The sequence below is a fragment of the Taudactylus pleione genome, unplaced genomic scaffold (genome assembly GCF_031769625.1).
Source record: "Taudactylus pleione unplaced genomic scaffold, aTauple2 ptg000662l, whole genome shotgun sequence".
Taxonomy (NCBI): Eukaryota; Metazoa; Chordata; class Amphibia; order Anura; family Myobatrachidae; genus Taudactylus; species Taudactylus pleione.
Genome location: NW_028285064.1, coordinates 1,701,201 through 1,723,720, shown reverse-complemented (window position 1 = coordinate 1,723,720; position 22,520 = coordinate 1,701,201). Strand labels below are relative to the sequence as shown.

Genomic DNA, 22,520 nt, shown 5'->3' with positions numbered 1-22,520 from the left:
ACTAATAGCCGTATTCAATATGAGGCGAAAAGCTGGAATCCGCGGAAAAGTTTAGCCGATGACGTCATTTTGCCAGGCGGAAAAGTATCGCCGTATTAAATTTTAAAGACTTTCCACCTAGGCGGAAAGTCAATGCAATGTAATATAGGCGGACAAGTTTTGCCTATGAATAGCAGGCGGAAAAAAGTGCAGAATTGGCGTTTTGGGGTGCAACGTTGCGGGCACCCCCGTGCAGCCTTCAGACAGTCCCCCAAAGGTAAACTGCGTCAAAAATGTTTTTTTTAAAAAACACTTCAGAACTCCATAAAAAATCACTTTGAATTTGGGGGCGAAAAAAAAAATGTTGGGGGACAAAGTTAAAAACTAGCGAACTAGACTCTGGGGGGGGTCCCCAAGTGTGCCCCAGGTGTTTTTTTCATTGCAGGGGCTTGCGACAGGTGGATTTTTAAAAAAAAATTTTAACTTAACTTTAGCAACTTTAAAATATGCTGACCCCCATTTTCAAGTACCCCAAATTTGCAGGTATAAGTTATTTCTGCAAAAAATACTCCTGAATACAATTCTTCACCACTTATACAAAAACGCTATTTAGCAGCTATTGAGGCCGTTTAGAAACACCAAATACCTTCAGCGAGCCACATCGGGGGTAACCATAGGGAACCCCCATGTCAGAGCATCTTTTGGGGGGTGTCAGGCTGATTTCCCCAAATCTGACAGGACTTTCCGCTTGTTTAAGTTTCGCCGGGTCCCGTTTTCGTGTACTTTCAAATTGAGTACGGGGATACGCGGGCACACGCGCAGTACTTTTCCGCCTGCAAAACAAGCAAAGTAGGTGAAAAGTCTGGGAGGTGGCAAAGTATCGCGGGTCCGCTCAAATTGAATACGGCTCTATAGCTGTGATTACTTGTGCTCATAAATTCAACAAGCGGCTCTCCAGCTGTTGTGGAACTACACATCCCAGCATACCCTGCAACAGTTTTAGCTTACCTTAATAGCAAAATTGTGTCTGGGCATGCTGGAATGTGTAGTTCCACAGCAGTTGGAGTTTTGAATACTCTGGTCTAGAGGGTGACCTCCGCTGTTTGCTTACTATAGTCGCTGTTTCTCTGGAGGTCTCTAATCCATAGGAAAAGGAAATTATATACGGCTGATAGATGTGCGTACCTCCGGGCCCATTCGGTTGATGTCTAGGAAACTCCACTTATGCAGTCTTTTGGGAACCCAGCTGATTTGGCGATGTCGGTGGCAAATTATAGGGGTAAAGTCTAAGTCTCAGCTTGCCTGTGCGACCTGGAATTTTTAATGAGTGAAACGGGCTGAATGCGGGATGAGACGACGGGATTCACAACATTTCACATCACCATGATTCCACCGCCCGTTGTGTAATGTCACAATTTGCAGAACAGCACATCAGAGGTGGGGCCACCCTCCACCCCCCCTGCTTTTGCCACTTGAATATCCCCTACAGGATCTCTCATCCCAAAAAAATAGGCAAGCATGACAACAGTACCGTCACTTTAGTGTTACCCAAGTTTAAATTATGCAGTACATAAGTCACTGCCCCATGAGAGCTTACAGCCTACGTACTCTACACCGTGCACACACAAAGATCCATATTGTCAGCAGCCAGTTACACCATCAATATGGGAGAGATAAAGGCCCTCATTCAGAGCCGTACGCTCTGAGCAGAGCGCACGCTCTGAATGAGGGCCGTCCTCCATAATTATGGAGCGTCCTCCAGGACGCACGTATAGCTGTGGGTCACCACCCACAGCCTATACGAGCGTGCAGTTTGATGGCCGCGATGGTCTTGACCATCGCGACCATCGCCACTGCGAGCCGGAGCCTGCGGTTGAGGTTTTCAACCGCAAGGCCCGGAGTGATTTTGGCTCTATCAGAGCCAAAATCACTCCCACTGACATCACTAGTGATGTCAGTGGGCAGGTTTCTGACGGTAGGCGTTCCCTTGGGAACGCCCCCGTCAGGGAGGCACGCCCCCGGCACGCCCACCAAAGGGGGCGTGCTGTCAGTCAACATCGACAGCACGCCCCCTTTGATCAGACACAACGAGCGAAGGAAAGTCCTTCGCTCGTCGCGTCTGGCACATGCGCACGACGGAGCTCCCGCCGTCGTGCGCATGCGCAGTGCACAACATCGACCCACTTGCGAGCGGACAGCCGCTCGCGAGTGGGTCTGAATCAGGCCCAAAGTGCCAACCAATCAGCTTCTATCTGTCATTTTTCAAACACAGCCTGTAAAAGGACAGTGGCTGATTGGTGGGTACTTTATCTCTTTCCTCTTTATCACTCTCCAGGGCTTAGTACATATTCCACTATGGCCCGTATTAAATTTGAGGCAAAAAGCCGTTTTTGCGTGTTTTTGGTGGAAACTTTTCGCTGATGACGTCATTTTCGCCTGTTTTGACTTTCCTCCATATTCAATTTCAAAGGCTTTCCGCCTAGGCGAAAAGTCAATGCAATGTAATAGGCAGAAAAGTTTTGCCTATGAATGGGAGGCGGAAAAAAGTGCAGAATTGGGGTTTTGGGGTGCAACGTTGTGGGAACCCCCGTGCAGCCTTCAGACAGTCCCACAAAGGTAAACTGTGTCAAAAAAATTTAAAAAAACATTTAAGAACATCCCAAAAAAATCTTTAAAAAAAAAAAAGTTGGGGGACAAAATTAAAAACTAGCGAACTAGATTCTGGGGGGTCCCCAAGTGTGCCCCATGTGTTTCTTTGATTGCAGGTGCTGGCGGCAGGTGGATTTTTCATGTTTTTTATCAACTTAACTTTAGCAACTTTTAAATATGCTGACCCCCATTTTCAAGTACCCCAAATTTGCTGGGATAACTTATTTTCTGGGAAAAATACTCCTGAATACTATTCTGCATCACGTATAGAAAAAAGCTATTTAGCAGCTAATTAAAAACACCAAATACCTTCAGCAAGCCAAATCAGGGGGTATCATAGCTAACCCCCATGTCAGAGCATCTTTTGGGGGGTGTCAGGCTGATTTCCCCAAATCTGACAGTACTTTCCACCTGTTCAAGTTTCGCCGGGTCCCATTTTCACGTACTTTCAAATTGAATACGGGGTAAAGCGTGCACACGCGCGATACTTTTCCGCCTACAAAACACGGGTTGTTGGCGAAAAGTCTGGGAGGCGGAAAAGTATCGCTGGTCCGCTCTAATTGAATACGCCTCTATCAGGGGTATTCAATATGGGAGCGAAAACATTGTTTTTGCGTTAATATTGGAGGTATGACGTCATTATCGCAGGTTTTACTCTTACACCATATTCAATTTCAAAGACTTATCGCAGTTTTGAAAAGTCTTTGATAAAAAACGGGGATAACTTTTCACCATTGAATAGGTGTCGAAAAAAAGTGCAGAATTGGGGTTTAGGGGTGCAGGCTTAAAAAAAATAGCCTGCACCCCTGGGAATGACATTTAAAAAAGAACTGTGTCAAAAAAGAAAAAAATAGGGACACCCCAAAAAATTTATTTAAAAATCGGGGTGAAAAAAAAAAATTTGAAAAAAATTGTTTAACAATAGGGAAATAGGTTCAGGGCTATTCTGCATGTATGCGGCAGGTGTTTTCTAAAATAGATTTATAGCGGCAGGTGCACAAATGCAGAATTTAAAAAAATTTACTTTAGGGACTTAAAAATATGCTAGTACCCATTTTCATGTACCCCAAATTTGATGGGACCACTTAAAAAAACGAAAAAAATAACCTAAGTGCTTTTCTGCATCACTTCTTCAATGTCGGGAAAAAAACACCTGCTGCGGCTATTTAAATCCCCGACTTTCAATTAAAGGCTAAAACGGGGGTACCCATAGTGTTCCCCCATGTTTTTACAACTTTAGGGGGGGTCTTACAATTTTTTTAAGGAAAAATTCGTAACTTTACGCAAATCCAACTTCGGAGTTTCCCGTTTTCGTTAATTTTATATTGAATACGGGGATAAGCGGGAGCGCGCCGATACTTTAACGCATGTAAAAACACCGATATGAAACGTTAACTTCGACAGTGAAGTTAACGTTTCATATTGAATACCCCTGTATGTCTTTTTGGACTGTGGAAGGAAATCATAGCACTTAGATGAAAGCCACACAAACAGGGTGACAACATAAACACTGCAAACAGATTGTGTCTTGGTATGAATAATTATACTTACCAATGTGCTACCATGCCACCCTTGCGAAACAAGCCTCAATGTAAATATATATATATATATATATATATATATATATAAATAATATGGTCATTTAGGTGACTATAGATATCTTTCAGGGCATTGCATCCTTGTGATAACGTTAATACTGTTGTTTGCACACACCCTCCCGCAACACTTCAAATAATTAACTTTGTGACTTCTGTCCCTTTTGTATATTTTTATTTTATTTACTTTGGTATAGAACACAGAGTGGCTCTGTGGTATCATTTATACCCATTGGAGCAGATCTGTGTCATATCCCCAGGAAACAGATAAAAGAGATAAGTCACTTTGCCTGATGATACCAATGCGTGGCTGGAAAACACAGAAGATATTTAGTGGAGCTGCAGGAGCAAATAAAGTGAAAGTCACCTGAAGGTTGAAAGTGATAACTTTGACTTATTTGTTAGTCTGAAGCTGATGTTTTATTTTTGTGTGCAGGGTCAGTAAGCATCAGTACAGAGAACGTACAGGAACTGATGACAGCAGCAGACATGTTACAGCTCAATCACGTAGTGGAGCTGTGCAGCGATTTCCTAAAGGAGCAGATCGAGCCAGCGAACTGCATCGGCTTCTTCCAATTCTCCGAGCAGCTGGCCTGCCAGCCCCTCCTGGAGTTCACGGAGACCTACATCCACGCACATTTCCCAAAGGTGCAGATAGGGGACGAATTCCCGACCCTGACCAAAGACCAGCTGATCCGGATCCTGCGCAGTGAAGAGCTGTGCATTGAAGACGAGCATCAGGTGTTCTCTGCTGCGATGACATGGCTCCAGAAAGACACCGCAACACGCAAGAGACATGTAGTGGAGGTTCTGGAGCCTGTGCGATTCTCCCTGCTCCCCCCACAAAGACTTCAGAAAAACATTGAAGGTAAAAGAGGCGACTGTTCAATGTCATCGTATGGGGAGCTGTCCAGAGTTCTGAAATGTTCTCTCCCTCTGCAGAAGTAACAGATTTCAGCCTGCGGGTGGCGCTGCAGACTCTGCTGAGGGAATACTGCGAACCTAGCCTATCGCCTAAAGACAAGAAACTCTGCAGCTTTCTGCACACTTCACGTGTCCGGCCACGGAGAAAGGCTCGGAAATTCCTCTATGCGATAGGTAAGCATGATCCTTACTATTGCAAATCTCTATGCAGCTGGCAAAATTCAAGTATGATGTTCATATTTTGATCAAAACTTTTAAGCTCACAGCCCGATGTAAAGGGTCCTCATTTTTATGAGTCCTACTCTGACATCTGTTCTTAAAACTGCACTGAAATACAGCTAAATCATATCTCTCAGTTCTCAGGTAAGGAGGCTGAATGTAACATGTAAAGCAGTTCCTCTATCCTGCTTGGGGCGTCGCTCTCTGCTCTGGTGCATCTAGCACACTCTAGTTTGTATCTCGGCAGTTTGTTGCATCAGCTGCATATGTGCACACAGGGGGGGTTCTGAGTACCCGGACAACCCCCCCCACCCCCCCCCCCCGCCCGCCGATCAGTGGCGCAGTGCTGCCAGTTTCAGTAAGTGTAGTGCGGACCGCATTGAGTGTGGTCCGCACTACACAGTAACAAACAATGCAGGGAAGTATATTGTGTGTCTTGTGTTTATATATGTAAGGGGCACTGCATAGGGTGGACCACTACTGGGGCACTGCATAGGGGGACCACTACTGGGGGCATTGTATAAGGGGCACTAGTGGGAGCACTGTATAGGGAGGACCACTACTGGGGGCACTGTATAAGGGGCACAACTGGGGTTACGGTTTAAGGGGCACTACTGGGGGGGGGCACTGCATAGGGGGACAACTACTGGGGGCACTGTATAAGGGGCACTACTGGGAGGAGGGGTCTTTAATAAATCATGCTGGCTGTATTTATTTGCTTGCTGCATTCATGTATTTTAGTGATAGAGGTGTGTGTGTCTGTGTCAGTCAGTGTATGTGTGTGTGTACCCCGTCATAAGCTGAGTGGTATACTTTACTGAAGTGGTCCTAAAGCCTGTGTAAGCTGTTTTTATGTGTGTATGTATATATATATATATATTTATTTGTGGCTAGATGTTTTTTTCATTGGTTCAGTAAACCCCCCTTTCAAAATCCTGCTTTTGCCACTGAGCTGAGTGTGCTACAAGCACCAGAGCAGAGAGCACCACCCCAGGCAGGAAAGAGGAACTGCACAGGCTGTGACAGGTGCAGGGTGTTAGAATGAACACTATATGAGCCCTATGTCAGTGGTAATTCAATAATATGCACTTTGTGTTTTGTGTCTGTAATATACTACAGTTATTATTAGGCTGTAGTGCGCTCTAGATCTGGATTTACATTAGTGGCAGACCATGTAGGTCCCACTACTAATGATGATGCCTGCCACATGCTGTCGTACAGATTTTTAGTATACAAAGGCGGATTCTCTTATTAGCATAAACTAGTAAGGTGGCACCACGACCGTATGGAGAAATAGCCGCAGGTGCGGCCGACTCAGGGGCCCTGGCATATAGCAGACCTCTAAAGACGTTTTAGTTAACGTTAATAAAATTATAGCACAGTTTTCTTAACACATTTCTCTCACTTAATGAACCCAAATGAATGAGCATTGTATGTACACCCTGATAACGTGATGTTAGTATGGTGTAGTGGATTGCTTTGTATGTAGTAAGTGGGCACGCACAGGAGAATGTGACCTATGGATGTTCTCTCTCGCAGGGGGATACACTCGCTTGCAGGGTGGGCGCTGGAGCGACAGCAGAGCGCTCAGCTGTGTGGAGCGTTTTGATACATTCAGCCAATACTGGAGCACGGTGTCGTCTCTGCCCCAAGCACGGAGCGGGATGAGCGCGGCAGTGCTGGAGGGAAGGATCTACGTGGTTGGGGGTACAGCACAAATAGCCAACCAAATATATTTATTGTCTGTTATTTACTGTATATGGTCCCTTTACAGAGAATATTTCAGTGATGCAGTCTATATTCCATGCCATACAGCAGGGCCCATATTGTCAGAATCCCATTACATTACCAGTATGAATATGAAATGTAGGAGAACACCGGGGCACCTTGGATAAAACCCACTCACATAGGGGAAACACATACACGCTCAGTACAGATAGGGCCCTGGCCAGAATCTAACCAGAACTGACTGGTTTCTAGTTAATTGATACATTGGTTCAGTCCACTAAACGGCAGGGACAAGACAAAAACCACATCAATTATTATTGTTTCCCATATCTGTATTGGGAAGATCTTTACGTATGATTGTTAGATGTGGCTGTTCAGCTACATTTTCACTAGAGTAAAGCTGGGTACACACTAGGCCAGGTGTAGCCAAACCTGGACCTCGAGAGTTACCAACAGTGCATGTTTTCCAGGTCTCCTCACAGACTCACCAGTGAAATAATTAGCTCCACCTATGGATCTTTTCAAATGTGTTAGTTAGTAATGATTACACCTGTGCACCAGTTAGGTGGTCTGGAAAACGTGAACTGTACTGGTGTGCACACACGGGCCCTGATTCCGAGCCGGACGCTCTGACAGAGCGCTCGCTCTGAATCAGGGCCGTCCTTCTGAATTTAAGAGGGCCTCCTGGCCGCTCGCATAGCTGTGGGTGACAGTGGGGCCGGCCCCAGACGGTAAGCGTTCCCATGGGAACGCCTCCGTCTGGGCAGCCACGCCCCGGCACGCCCACCAAAGGGGGCGTGCTGTCAATCACCATCGACAGCACGCCCCCTTTGGTGTGAGACCCATAACGACTGCTTGGCCGTCGTTATACGGGTCTCGCGCATGCGCACGATGGAGCCGCCTCCATTACGCGCATGCGCACTTGGCCAACATCAACCAGCTTGCGAGCGCTCAGCGATCGCGAGCGAGTCTGAATCAGGCCCATGGTGCGATCAGTCAGTGATAACGATATAGCTGACTGATCGTCCTGCACCTTCCCGGTGTGCTGGATGATCGTTATCGTTCATCCAGCACACCACCAACCCACCAACGACGGGCCAGCGACCCGATCGTGGGTCCCTATGTAACCTGGTCGATATCGACCAGGTTGGCCTGCATGTACGAGCGATGGTCGATATCGTTATCGTCCATACGTGCCCACGCTTCGCTGGTCGTTTGTGGGTTGGTAGGCACCAAAAAATGAACGATCTGACCTATAATGAAACGGTCGATATCGTTATCGGTCATATCGTGCATTTTTATCGTACCAAGTGTACGCACCATTAGTAGCTCTCGAGGACCGAGGTTGGCTACCCCTGCACTAGGCGATATTTCGGCCGTTTAGTCGAACGATTGATATATTGCGAGAGTGTGTTGGCCAGTGTGTATGTGAACGACGACGTTCCCAAACATATTGCATCGGCTTTGCAGCACAGCAGATGGCCGATACAACTGCAGATATATTGGTTCATCTGCTGGTGTGTACAGGCGACCTGCCAATCATCCGTACACATGCTACAGGGACTTGGCGGTGAGTGGCAGCTCAATTGGGCGTGCAAATTTAAATGCCTGCCCAGTTGTGATGTCAAGCTCGACACATCAGGCGGATGATTGCTAAGTGTATATGCACTTACCAATCGCCAGATAGGTCGGCGGGTTGGCCTAGTGAGTACCTAGCAAAAGGTCTCAATTCTAGCGACTGTTAAACCACTGCAATACGGTCTCTCTGCTCAGGGCCGTAGCTAGGGTAGTGCGGCCGGTGCATTTTCACAGGGCACCACATTTCAGGGGGCACTGTTTGGGCCTGCCAAATTTCTGTTTATTATCATTCTTGCTTGTAGCTTCCTCTTATTTCATCCCCAGCATCTCCTGGCCTCTCCTATCTCTTCCCTGGCCCTTCCCCATGAGGCCATGGCCCTTTTTTTGGGTGCATTATGTCCCTTTGAAAAATGAGGGGGGCACCAATGCTTTTTCTGGCACAGGGCACCAAAAAGTCTAGTTACGGCTCTGGCTCTGCTTATATAAGATTACATTGTGCTGGCGCTGCCAGTGAGAACAATGGGCAGCAGGTAAAAATAAAGGACAAACCTGTACTGTTTACAGAGTGACACAGAACAGTAACAGTAAGATATAGCACGTAACTGATCATCTTGATAAAACCAGGCTGCACTGCAGGTGGGGGATATTTATAATGTGCAGAGAGGTTTAGATTTGGGAGGGGGGTGTCCAAACTGACAACTAAATTGCAGTGTAAAAATAAAGCTGTGCAGGATTTGTGGGCTACATGCAGAAGCAGCCAGTATTTACCCTACATGTAAAATAAAATGTATGTATTTTCACCCCTTGCATTGCAAAATGGTTTGTGCTGGTTCACAGTTATTTGCTATATCTTACTCTATTCCCAAAGCTGAATCAGGCCCCTATATGCAAAACAAATCCATTGTTTAATATATTATGCAAAACCCAACGCCCATTGCCATGAAGACTCCTACAGGGAGGAAATTGTAAGAGCTGCTCAGAACAAGAATCCAGGTCAAACTGACAGGCAGATTGCTTATGCAGTTGTAACAAACGGTGCACTTGGTATAAACCACATAACTTTTAAAGCATCAGACATCTCCTCCTCCTCCTCCTCCTCAGGTGAAAAGGACTCCATGATTTTTGACTGCGTAGAATGCTACGACCCTGTGAGCAAGCAGTGGGCAGCAGTCGCTTCTATGAACCAGCCACGCTGTGGCCTAGGGGTGTGCTCCTGTCATGGAGTCATCTACGCTATGGGTGAGTGCCCGTTTCCGTCTTGCAGCAACTAAATAATTTTATTAGGAACAAATATTAGTCATATCTCTTTACACAGCGACAGCAGGAAAAAAGGCTTCCAATCCATATCTGCTGAAACCCAGCTCAGTGCCAGAGATTCTTACTGTAAATGTTCTGTGTAAATCTATGTATGTGTCACTTCACGTATGTTTTCCTGCAGGTGGCTGGGTAGGGTCAGAGATCGGAAATAGCATTGAGCGGTTTTCACCGGAGGACAATATTTGGCAGATTGCTGGGAAGATGACTGTGCCGAGATTTAACTTCGCCTGCTGCGAGAGACAAGGTGACCCGCGCATATACCTGCGGAATTAGGTTTTTGGTATTTATATATCCAGTATATCCACTAACAGCTACACCTAGTCCCAGTGTGTGGTCAGTACTGTACTATACAACCAGCAAATCAATGTATTTCACCACTTTATCATATTTGCGGAGAGTGATGTGAGCAGATGAACCAATCTTTTGGTTTTTAATTAGTCCTCCCCTCTAACCTACCCCTGCGGTTATTGTGTTTGTCTATAATCGGAACGGAGGATCCCAGGAACTTACGGCTGTGGGCAGGGGCTACAGTTAGGTACAATCGTTTCTGCTGGTGGTAGAGCAGATTCATGGTAAATGTATTTTTGTTTTAACCTCAAGTATGGGCTGATTATGGCTACAGCTGATTATGGCTACGGCTGATTATGGGTGGGACTCATCTCTTTTTACAGACACAAATAGTAAACTTTAGCATATAGCACAGGAGCAGGAGCGAATATAAGCATTTTTGCATGTCTGCGCTTGATTCAGAGTCGGACGGATCTTGGCTGGATCTCTCTCTGTGTGAAATGGGCGTTTCGGTGCAGGAACTAGGCAGCGACTATGCGATCACAAGGAACAGTTCTGTCTTGTGGAGTGTCTTGGACCTGTAGCTAGAGTTCTGTGCTGTAATGAGTCCTGCATACGAGGAAGTGAAGCCTGTCTCAGGGGGATCTCGTGCACTTGCAGATACTAGTTATGACTGTAACGGCTGTGGGCGGAGCATGAAGCCGCACTTATCCTCATATTAGCATAAGGTCGTAAGTCCGGCTTCTGCGACATCATGCAAACACGGCCACTTTGTGTCCGACTCGGAATCGGCGCCATTGTCTGCACAGCAAAGTGCGGCCGTGAGATGCAGACGTTCTAACCTTTATTATTATATATCCCTACATTTGTCACTACAAATTTGAAGTCATTTTCTACTGTAAATACAAAAAAATATTTTTAAAACAAAATAGAAACCCACCAGATATCTGAGTAGCGATTATTATAAACATGCGTTATCGGTACCATATTAGCAAATTAAAACACCAGTCATATCTGAGTTGGGAGTAAAGCTAAAAAGAGCAAGTGACTATGGGCCTATTTCAGAGACGGACGCTAATGTGATCGCAGCTATGATTACATACGCAACGCAGCAGCAAAATTATGCTAATGTTAGCAAAGATCACCCGAGCATAAAGACTCCCACTGCTCCCTTTTTACCTGCGTGCGACGACGCATACCCATGTAAATTTCTACTTCAGGGTCCATAGAAGGTCCACAGGAAACCTTGGGGTATAGGTGATGACGAAGACATCTGGGTACCATGCAGTTAAATTTTTTCTCCCACGATGCAACAGGACCTCCCTCTATACCCTGCCCCCGAGCTGGAGGCTTCTCATTTCGTTTGGTGCCCGGCCGGAGTCGGGTCACTGTATTGCAGTGGGGCTGTTACTAACAGCCCTAAAAATGTCAAGCTATTTTCTAAGTGTGGTCAGCGTGAACAGTCCAGTGGAAGTTCGCACGGCCGCATCATCACACCGCTGGTGCTGAGATACCGGTACTGATCCGTGCCTGTCGGCGGGCCACGGGTCTTGGCTTGGGACACCCTGCGGATAACAGCAAGTGTGGCCAGGCACTGAGTCCTGAGTCCACACTAAGCCGTCTGGGACTTGGGACTGGAGTTCTGTGGAACACTCCAGCGTCCCAGAGGTTAAACGCTGGCCAGGGGACGCAGCCTTCCAGGTCTAACAGCCGGCTCCACCCTACTGCTGAACACGCCTTTCCACTGTAGTCTGGGTTGATCTGTGACAGCTTCCTGTTTCCGGCTCCGCCTCCCCATGAGTTCTTCGACGGTCATTCTCCTGGCTGTGTGTCGCTGATCTCCACAGGCAGTGCGGAGTACGGGTCCCCCTACATACCTCTCCTCTGGTTGGTGGTCAGTGTATGTAGCACTTTTGTCCTACTAGACGCTAAGGGGTAAATTTACTAAGAAGTGAGTTTAGGTGAAAGTGAGTTTTTCGATGGTGAAGCAGATCGAGTTTTTTCGGCCAAATTGAGAGTTTAGAGAGAATTTAGATACTCATCCGAGATTGCAGTGTTTTCTCTCTTCCAAACTCACCCGAGCAAGAAGCCTGCACATATCATTGAGATATGTAAAAAACGGGTTAAATAATCTAAAAAAAAATTACATAGGGTCACCCCCCCCTAAAGTTTAACCAGCCCCAGACTTGCCAGCCAGTCCTGGTTCCTAAAATTATGGGGAACAAAATGAATAGGGTTTCACCATCATTTAAGAACCAGCACCAGGCAGCAGGGCCAGACCTGGTTTTAAATATAGGGTTAAAAAAATTGCGTGAGGTTCACCCTATATTTAAAACCAGCTCCAGTCCCTTTGTAGCGGGGGACTGATGCCACAGCCAGGGGAGCCGTTTCACCGGGCCCCCCAGCCGCAGCATCAGCCCTGACCGCTAGTCAGCCCAGGCCAGGGATCCCTGGGGAGTTGGGGACTCCTCCAATAAAGGGGCACCCCTGTCCTAGGCTGATAGCCTGGGGCTATCCCCGTACACCCCTGGGCGGTGGGTGCCAGGTTGATAGTGTTAGTGTGTAGTATAAAATAAATGGTCTTTTAGTTGTGGAACTACACATCCCAGCAAGCCACCCACGACAGTGGCTTATCTAAACCGTCAAGGAGGAGCTCTAAGTCAGGCGGCAATGACAGAGGGGGTCACGTATTCTGACATGGGCAGAAGGCCATCTACCAGCCATATCGGCGGTGTTCATTCCAGGAGTGCTGAATTGGGAAGCGGACTTCCTCAGCAGTCACGACGTGCATCCAGGGGAATGGTCTCTTCACCAAGAAGTGTTTCAACTCCTAGTGGACAGGTGGGGCCTTCCAGACGTATGGACCTCATGGCCTCTCGACTAAATCACGAGCTGCTTCGGTACAGGTCCAGAACAAGAGACGCCAATGCTCTCTTTGTGGACGCACTGTCAGTCAAGTGGACTTTCCAGTTTGTGTATCGGTATCCTCCAATCTGCCTCCTTCCTCAAGTAATTCGGAAGTTCAAACAAGAGGGAGGCCTGGTCCTGCTGGTGGCTCCAGCGTGGCCCTGACGTCCATGGTACTCATATCTTAGGAGTCTCTCCATCGACACTCTGAGGCTATTTCCTCAACGTCTGGACCTGTTGTCTCAGGGTCCTTGCCTCCACCCAGATCTGGGTCATCTGTCTTTGAAGGCATGGCTCTTGAGACATCCCTCCTAAGGTCCAAAATGTTTTCCGGCTTTGTGGTTAACACCATGCTCAGAGCACAGAAACCTGCCTCTGCCAGGATTTACCACAGGGTGTGGAATACCTACTTTGAATGGTGTTTCCCAGAGTTTACGACCCCTAAGTGTTTAGGATACCCAGAGTGTTGGCTTTCCTGCAAGCGGGTTTAGACCTTGGTCTCCACCTTGCTACACTGAAGGTCCATATCTCGGCCCTTTCAGTGTGGTTCCAGCAGTGGATCTCAAATGGCTTACTGTTTTTCTTCTGGCCATTGCTTCTGCCAGAAGAGTTTCTGATTTAGGGGCTCTCTCTTGTCGTTCCCCATTTCTAGTTTTTCATAAGGACAGAGCAGTGCTTCAAACTCGCCCTGGGTTCCTTCCTAAAGTGATCTATAGTTTCCACATTAATGAAGAAATTATTGTGCCGGCCTTTAATTCCTCTGACCTCTTGGCAGGGGAGGCCTCGTTGGATGTGGTACGTGCCCTCAGGATTTATGTGGATCGTACCAGTGCTCTTTGGAATTCTGACTCCTTGTTTGCTCTTTATGGTTTCCACAAGAGAGGATGGCCAGCCAATAAACAAACTTTGGCTAGATGGCTTCGCATGGCTATCTCTGAGGCTTACGTTCATGAGGACCTTCCAGTCCCGCCCTCTGTTACTGCTCATTCTACGCGGTATGTAGGCCCTACCTGGGCAGCTAGTCGTGTTGCCTCGGCTGTACAGCTTTGTAAGACGGCCACGTGGTCTTCTATCCAGAACTTTTTGAGGTATTATGCCCTTGATACCTTGGCCACTAAGGATGCTTCGGGCGTCGGATTCTCTTTTCTGCACAGGAGCGTCTCCGCCCTTGAGGGTACTGATTTGGGAATCCTCAAGGTTTCATGTGGACCTTCTATGGACCCTGAAGTAGAAAAGTAGAGATATGGTAAGAACTTACCCTTGTTTATCTCTCTTTCTACGAGGTCCATAGGGTCCACAGGGCGCCCGCCCTGACACACCTGTGCTTCAGATGGGCTTTGCTCTGGTCACCGGTTTTCCGTCTCCTTCTGTGTGAGAATGTGATTGTAATGTGTTCCAGACTTTCTTCTCTCTCTTTTATCCTCCTCCAGGCCTTTGGACGGCTACGTAACTGAGGAGCCTCCGGCCCGGGGGAGGGGTATAGTGGGAGGCCCCGTTGCATCCTGGGAGAAAAAACTTAAGTGCATAGTGCCCAGATGTCTTCGTCATCACCTATACCCCAAGGTTTCCTGTGGACCCTATGGACCTCGTAGAAAGAGATAACAAGGGTAAGTTTTTACCATATCTCTACTTATCGCTAACATCGACAGACATCGGCGGTCAGTTTACCCTTGCGGCAGGTCTGACCTGTCGCAGCCTAGAGAGCTCCTCTGCCACGCAGATCTGCGCATGCAATAGCAGTGGATAATTTATGCAAGCCCATGTAACGGCGTTCAAATGGCCAGGCACACCTGCGTTCCGCCAACCACCGCCCCATCAACACCCCCAAATGTTCACTTCCTATCATTCACTGTGTGATGGGTCTCCGGGGTCTGCGTGATTGCAGTGCGATCGCAGAGCTGCCTTCGCACACTGCGATTTATGCGCAATGGCAAACAATCGCTCGATCTGCATGAAAATTGCATTAGCGTCCATCTCTGAATCAGCCCTGTGTACCTGGACAACCATGCTGCAATGCAAGGGGTGCAAATATATCTGCCCCACAGTTAGACATCACTATTTACATACTGCCTTCCTCATGCAGCAATGAGGTGGATGACCCGGGAACGCCCTTTAATTACATGACGCATCAGAAGGCAGCGATGTGGTAGGCAGCACAATACTGGCTGCCATTGATTATATTCCCAATTATTTATTTGGACTGACTGAGGGCCTGATTCAGACCCGCTCGCAAGCGGGTCGATGGTGCCCTAGTGCGCATGCGCACGACGGAGGAAGCTCCGTCGTGCGCATGCGCGAGGCCCGCATAGCGACGGCCAGCCGTCGCTATGGGTCTCGCACCAAAGGGGGCGTGCTGTCGATGGTGAGTGACAGCACGCCCCCTTTGGTGGGCGTGCCGGGGGCGTTGCTGCCCAGACAGAGGCGTTCCCATGGGAACGCCTACTGTCTGGGTCCGGCCCCACTGACATCACTAGTGATGTCAGTGGGAGTGCTTTTGGCTCTGCTAGAGCCAAAAGCACTCCTGGGCTTGCGGCAGCGAGACCCTACCGCAGGGTCTCGTCGCAAGCCCGATGGTCTTGACCATCGCGACCATCATTTTGGCCGCTCGCATAAACTGTGGGTGGTAACCCACAGCTATACGAGCGGCCAGAAGCCGCTCCAATTTTAGGTTGGAGGGCCCTGATTCAGAGCGAGCGCTCTGGTCAGAGCGTCCGGCTCTGAATCAGGCCCTGAGTCCTTGTGTGCGGGACACATTTGGACAAGTGTGTTCCAAATTTCCCCATCTAATGGTTACATGGTTGGGGGTAGTACATGAACATTTGGAGGTGCTAGTGCAGATACAGCGGTCATCCATTTTATTTTTAAGAATTTCATTAATATCTTAAAAGTAGTTTTGGGTGGAGTTTACTAAGATCAGATAAGTACTACTTCCTTTTGGCTATCCAATGGTCCAGGTTAAGCCATTTGGGGGACCTGTCCGAACAGAGAATTGCATCCCCAAACTGAAATAAAATAATATCCTAGTGACTCTGAGCTACAAGTTATCATTTAACATTTTCAGCTCTGAGTAACTTCCTAGAAGTGAAATCAGGAACTCAGGTGTACATAAAACATGACAGATTACATGGGACGTCTACTGTCTGCATCCTTAAACTTATTGCTGTTTATTAAGGAATGCTACAAGTGAGGGCTGCTAAAGGACATACCGAAAATAAAAAGTTTTATTGTAAAACCAATGTATTTTTGCATAAGAAAATGTAAATAACTATGTGGACACTTTAGGGCTGTTTTGTAGATGATAAGTCTACGTACAGAGGTTCAGTGTCATGTCATAAATCTAACTGCAGCTGATCACGCAGTTAGATGCAGTGAGACTGACGCACATGCAGGTAGTGAGGGCAGTAGTCATGGTGAGTACTGTTACTTACTGAACACCGGTAGTACATAGATCATTTTTTTTAAGTTGATAGTCCCCCCTCTAACCCATACAATGTCAACCAGAAATAGAGCAGTGTACAAGGTAATTTGCAATGCAGAACCATCTATGTTCTGTAGTGCAGTTCTTTCAGAATAAAGCAATGGTACTCCCATCTCAGAAAGATGATTTGTACAAAAGTTAGTGATCTATAAACCTGCCAGTATTGTACCTTGTACCATGAGTATTCAACCACTAGAGGCACTGTTGCACTAAGGGCCTAATTCAGAGCCGGACGCTATTTGCACTCGCTCGTTCAGAAAAAGGGGCCGGATATTTAAATAGAGCGCTCGCTCTTTGCGGTCTGTTGACGCCTCTATGTCTGAACGAGCGAACGAAACATGCGCTCGCTATTGTTTAAAAAACGCCCCCTGGCCGCTCGCATCCTACGTCATCTCCGCTATTTATTAGATTAATCGAGTACATCGAAAGGCGTATGAACTGCTCGCAGTGCTTGTGGTAGGATTTTCCTACCGCAATCATGCGAGCAGTTCAGGCTAAAAGACAACCAAGTGACGTGGTCGATGACGCTGCTTTGTTAATTATGCACACCCTTAAAACGCCCGTTTTGACCGTTTGGCACGCCTGCGTTCGGATCTCCACTCCCCGTTTTCAAGCACCTTCCCCTATTACCACCCACAAACGCCTCATCCTGTCACTCAAAATAGCAGGCATTCGCTATTTTGCGAGCACACAATTTCCAATTTGACTGGTTGGCGCATGCGTATTACAACCCATACGCATGCGCAGTTGTGCGAACATTGCGCGGATCGAACGAGCGATCGCTTACGAGCGGCTCTGAATCAGGCCCAGAGTCTTGTACAGATTGACAAGACTGCCCATGGCTTATTATATTGATGTCTGAATTGGCTTCACTCATAGTAACTTTCTCTTATAGGGCTGATCTATGTGGTCGGTGGAATTAGTCAGGAAGGGTTAGAACTTTCTTCATCAGAAATTTTTGATCCCATTGCCAAGCGTTGGACTGCACTTCCTTCCATGGGCACCCGAAGGGCATATCTGGGTGTTGCCTATTTAAATGACTGTTTGTATGCAGTGGGTGGCTGGAACGAGGAGCAGGACGCTCTGAACACTGTGGAAAGGTTTTCATTTGAGGAGGTATTAAGCCTATGTTCGATTTGCTTTGACTTTACATGTGATAGCCACAAGATGGCTCAACCACTGCCAAATGTTCTAGGGCAGTTTCCACACATTCCAGTTTCCTAACTCGTGTAGATCAGGGAGATCCCAGAACTCAAATGAGGTCAATAAGTTCTGCATTGCATTGAGGGGCCTATTCATTAAACATTGCTCTCTTGCAGCGGTGCATTTTATTCTATATCGTAGTCATACAGATTGAAGTTCCACTGCAATTTATTACCCCACACTCACCTTGGAGGGTCTTCCGGGATCCTGAGAAAACTTTTTTCCCTTTGCAAACTTCTAACATGCCCTATTCAGTAACTTAATGCCCCAGAATAGGGCTTTTCCCCAGTCAGAGTAGCTTCCTGTATGGCAAACACTTGTGCAATTAGCAACAGAACTTGTCTCCAGACTGGTCGTACGTGAGCCGATAAGGCCGTGCATGCCCAGTAAACACTTTAACTTTCCTCTGTCACCCTGGTTTTCCATTAATAGCCATATTTCATTCTGTGTTGCCAGAACACTTCTTAGCACCTATTCATTTTTTATTATTATTATTTTTTTATTGAAGCATCATACGTCATACATACAAACATTGTAATGAACAGATGAGCAAGTGTTCACGGCAGAAAAAAAAAGGATGACAATTACAAGTAATAGTACAATAACAAAGAGGATTTATAGCATCATCCAGACAATAAAGGTAGAAACAAATAGGCTTTAGCACATTTAGATTTAGTACAATAAAAAATAAGATATAACAAAATTAAAGAACAGCAGAAAGACTAGGTAGCTCGCCATCCAACCCAGCCCCACACACGGCCCACTAAAATGCATGTAAAAAGCAAACAAACTGTTTTTTGACAAGTTGTTCACAATGAACAGAATCGAACTTCATAGTCGTATCGGAGGGTCATTAGCTGCAAGTTGTAAAAGAGGAATGAGTATGTAATACCGGCAGTTGCGATGCCTCCGTGTCCGGTAAGTATACTAACCCTTCCTTCTTGTAGCCTAACACTAACCCTCCCCACCCCGCTCCCCAGGGGTGCCCAACCCCACTATACTGCCTAAATCTACACCCCCCCCCCGCGCGGCTAACAGCTAAGACCTAGCTTACCTTGTTCAGGATGGCGTCTGTCTGTATTCTGGAGTCGGTATTTTGATGCCTATCTTAAGTCCCATGTCGTGGTTTAGACCGACGGCATTCCGTCCGCCAGTCTGCTATCTACAATGCCGTAAAAGATACCAGGACGAGTTCTGTAAGCTATGGTGGATTTGGGAATGCATAGGGGTAGAAAGCGTATCTATATTAACTTTCCCACATAAGGACGAATTTTTCCGTTTTAATATCCTTGACCAAGGTGACGTCAACCCCATTCATTCTGAGCAAATAATGTAGCTTTGCTTTAAATAGTGAAAGTGGGGGTGGGAGGGGGTGTATCCAGGTCTGCAGGATAGCCTTGCCAGCCACAGCACTTATTGCCAGGCATCTACCACCTGGAGTAACCTGGGTATGGGGGTGGAATTATTCCAAACAAGGCCCATTCAGGTGTAAAGGGAACATAGATGACAAAATTAGCAATAGAGTAGGCACAAACCTGGAGCCAAAATCCATTAATCATGGGACATGCTCAAAAGCAATGGTACAGGTCTGCTAACTGAGCGCCACACTTATGGCAGAACGCACGGGATCGCACATGCGCAGTACTACAGCTGCTGAGGATAGTGGACATACGAGCACAGCATAACGTCATTCGGAAATGGTCTTACTTTTTTTCCCCACAAAATGCAATAATTCATCTTATTTCTGAAATAACAATTCAGCTTATTTGTAAATAATCGCAGTCCTCCATACCAAGCTACAGGGACGCCATGCTATGCAAAATGACAGGAACCACAGATGAAATCAATCATTTTTCTGTAGTAAATTTTGTTGTTAAATTGCCTGAAGCATTGATTAACTACAGATAAAGCCCTGAATGTTCCTGTTTGGGGACGTCCTGTTTACAAGGGTGCATCTCGCACATTCTGTTTTTTTAGAGATGCTCTGCAGCATTGTGCCGTGTTTAGGTTACACATGCGGGTGTAAAGTGGGCACTTCAGCCTGGCTGTTGCCAAAGTGCAAATTTCCATTTTTTTCTCCTAAAATACTACAATCCTTGTTTGTCTCAAAGGAATCAAGAGCGTGAGAAAAATATATCAGAACTATCCTTATTACATGCGTTACCGACAAGCATTTTAGTGTGTTATTATAATGGTAGAATGACGCCTATAAATATGCATTCCCATATAACTTACGTCTGGGAACTGAAAGTATAGGTTGTGAGCTGATTTGGGCACAGCGTGTCTTGCCAGCCGAGTGACACTCACCTATTGCTTGGTACACGTTAGGCTGACAGGTTTGGCTGACCATCTAACAATTGGTATGTCGTCCGCCCGATGTGTTGGGCCTGATGTCACAACCGGGCGGGCATTTAAGTGTGCCCGTCCAGTTGAGCTGTCACTCACCGCCAGGTCCCTGCAGTCTGTGGATTGGCAGGTCGCATGTACACACCAGCAGATGAAATGATTTTTCTGCAATATATAGCTTCATCTGCCGTGCTGCACAGCAGATCGGATGTCTGTGAATTACGTGGTTCACAGGCATATCCGCTGTACACACTAGCAGATGCACTATAGATATATCGCTCATTCAATGGAACGGGCGATATATCTGTCAGTGTGTACTCTACTTTATGCTGGGTTCACCCTTAGCGATATATTGTTCGTGTGTACACACAATGGGTCTCATTCAGACACGGTCGCAAGCGATGAGCACTCGCAACCGGGTCGATGTTTAGGCCCTGCGCACGCGCAGCGGCCACACTGCGCATGCGCAAGCCCCAGTGCTCACTACAAAAGGTCCGGCTGTCAATGTTGATCGACAGCTCGGCCTGTTTTGTAGGCGGGCCGGGGGGGGGCGGTTTCACAAACTGAGGCTTTCCTTAAGGAACGCGTGCCGTTTTGTGGGCGGACGCACTGACATCAGCAGTGATGTCAGTGGGGAGTTTCCTGCTCCATCAGAGCAGGAAGCTCCCTGGGGCTTGCGGCTGCCAAGACCCAACCTTAGGGTCTCGTCGCAAGCCCCGATGGTCGCAATGGTCTTGACCATCAACCTGGTCGGTCGCTAAAGCTGTGGGTGGTAACCCACAGCTTAGCTAGCGACCAGGAGGCCGCACTTAAATATACAAGTGGCCGCCCTCATTCAGAACGAGCGCTCGCTTTTTGCGAGCGCCTCTGAATGAGGGCCAATATATCTGTGAAAGACGGTTTTCACTTAAGATAGATTACATTGGTCATGCTACATTGTACATGCAATCTATCTGAAAGATTTATCTTTCACATCAGCCTGTGTGTACACATGACATTCCGACCCATATGCTGGCCGCAGGAACTAGCAATAATGACATCACAGCTGATTCTTGTGACCAGACCTATCGGGTGGCAGATTGGTAAGTCTTATGCACAGGGTCGTTTGGGCATAACCTTGCCAAATTCTTAGATCGGTCGGTGGGCCAGCCGATGTGTACCCCACATTACGCACACCAAGGTTTTCATCTTCTTCAAGTTTGTTTTTTTCTCTTGTTTTGTAGGAAAAATGGCTAGAGGTGGCACCAATGAAGATTGCAAGAGCGGGCGTATCCGTGATCAGTGTGAATGGGCTGCTGTACGCCGCAGGGGGGAGAGCTACAGCCCAGAATTTTGTGGCTCCTGTGACTTCAGACTCTGTTGAAGTTTATAACCCCCACACAGATTCATGGACTGAAATCGGCAGCATGATTACAAGTCGCTGTGAGGGTAGCCTGGCTGTTCTGTAACAGTATGCAGTACTTCACCGCGGTATAGCCTAAGAATGTCAGCCTTACTAGCGAGCTCTAAAGTTATACAGCCAGATAGTGGCATTATAACCAGATGGGGTCAGTCGCTGTTTGGGGTGCCTGGCGTTGTTATAACCAGATGGTGCCTGGCGTTGTTATAGCCAGATTGTACCAGTCGCTGTTTGGGGTGCCTGGCGTTGTTATAACCAGATGGTGCTAGTCTCTGTTTGGGGTGCCTGGCCTTATTATAACCAGATGGTGCTAGTCTCTGTTTGGGGTGCCTGGCGTTGTTATAACCAGATGGTGCTAGTCTCTGTTTGGGGTGCCTGGCGTTGTTATAACCAGATGGTACCAGTCACTGTTTGCAGTGCCTGACATGTTAACCAAATGGTGTCAGCAGCTGTTTGGGAAGCCTGGCATTGTTATAAACAAATAGTGTCAGTCACTGTTTGGGGTGCCCAGCATTGTTCTAACCAGATAGTGGAGGTCGGCGATGTGGGTACTTAGTTATTGTATAACCAAATAGCATCAGCAGCTGGCTGGGGAACTTGGAGGCTGTATTGGTAGGTAGTGCCAGACACCAGTGGATGAGAACTTAAGTTTTATTAAAGAAAACAATTCTGCTGGTGGTTACATAACTAGCAACTTATAGTAATATTCAGGTAGTGTGATGGTACAATCAGAGTATCACCAGTGCTATTGCTGCTTCCATAAATGGACAGCCAAACCTATATACCACATAGGTGACTGCGGAAGCTCTCAAACTACCTATAATGAGGGGTAATGTTGCACTTTTTGACAATCTGGTGTTTACTGGTCTGAAATTTTTAATCTTCCAATAAAGACGTTTTTAAGATTTAA

The 22,520-nt window shown here is 47.0% G+C and overlaps 1 protein-coding gene across 3 annotated transcripts in view; it reads left to right on the top strand.

Annotated features, from left to right (window-relative positions):
- The window catches only part of IPP (intracisternal A particle-promoted polypeptide), a 27,344-nt gene extending 4,824 nt beyond the window's left edge, over positions 1–22,520 (top strand). For 2 of the 3 annotated variants that reach the window (XM_088455663.1, XM_088455661.1), the window contains exons 3-9: positions 4,660–5,091; positions 5,166–5,321; positions 6,906–7,073; positions 9,774–9,911; positions 10,111–10,233; positions 17,558–17,778; positions 21,435–22,520. In XM_088455663.1, the coding sequence (XP_088311789.1) occupies positions 4,660–5,091; positions 5,166–5,321; positions 6,906–7,073; positions 9,774–9,911; positions 10,111–10,233; positions 17,558–17,778; positions 21,435–21,659 (1,463 nt within the window). In that variant the 3' untranslated portion in view covers positions 21,660–22,520. The remainder of the gene's footprint in view (positions 1–4,659; positions 5,092–5,165; positions 5,322–6,905; positions 7,074–9,773; positions 9,912–10,110; positions 10,234–17,557; positions 17,779–21,434) is intronic. The other variant, XM_088455662.1, reaches the window with a different exon arrangement.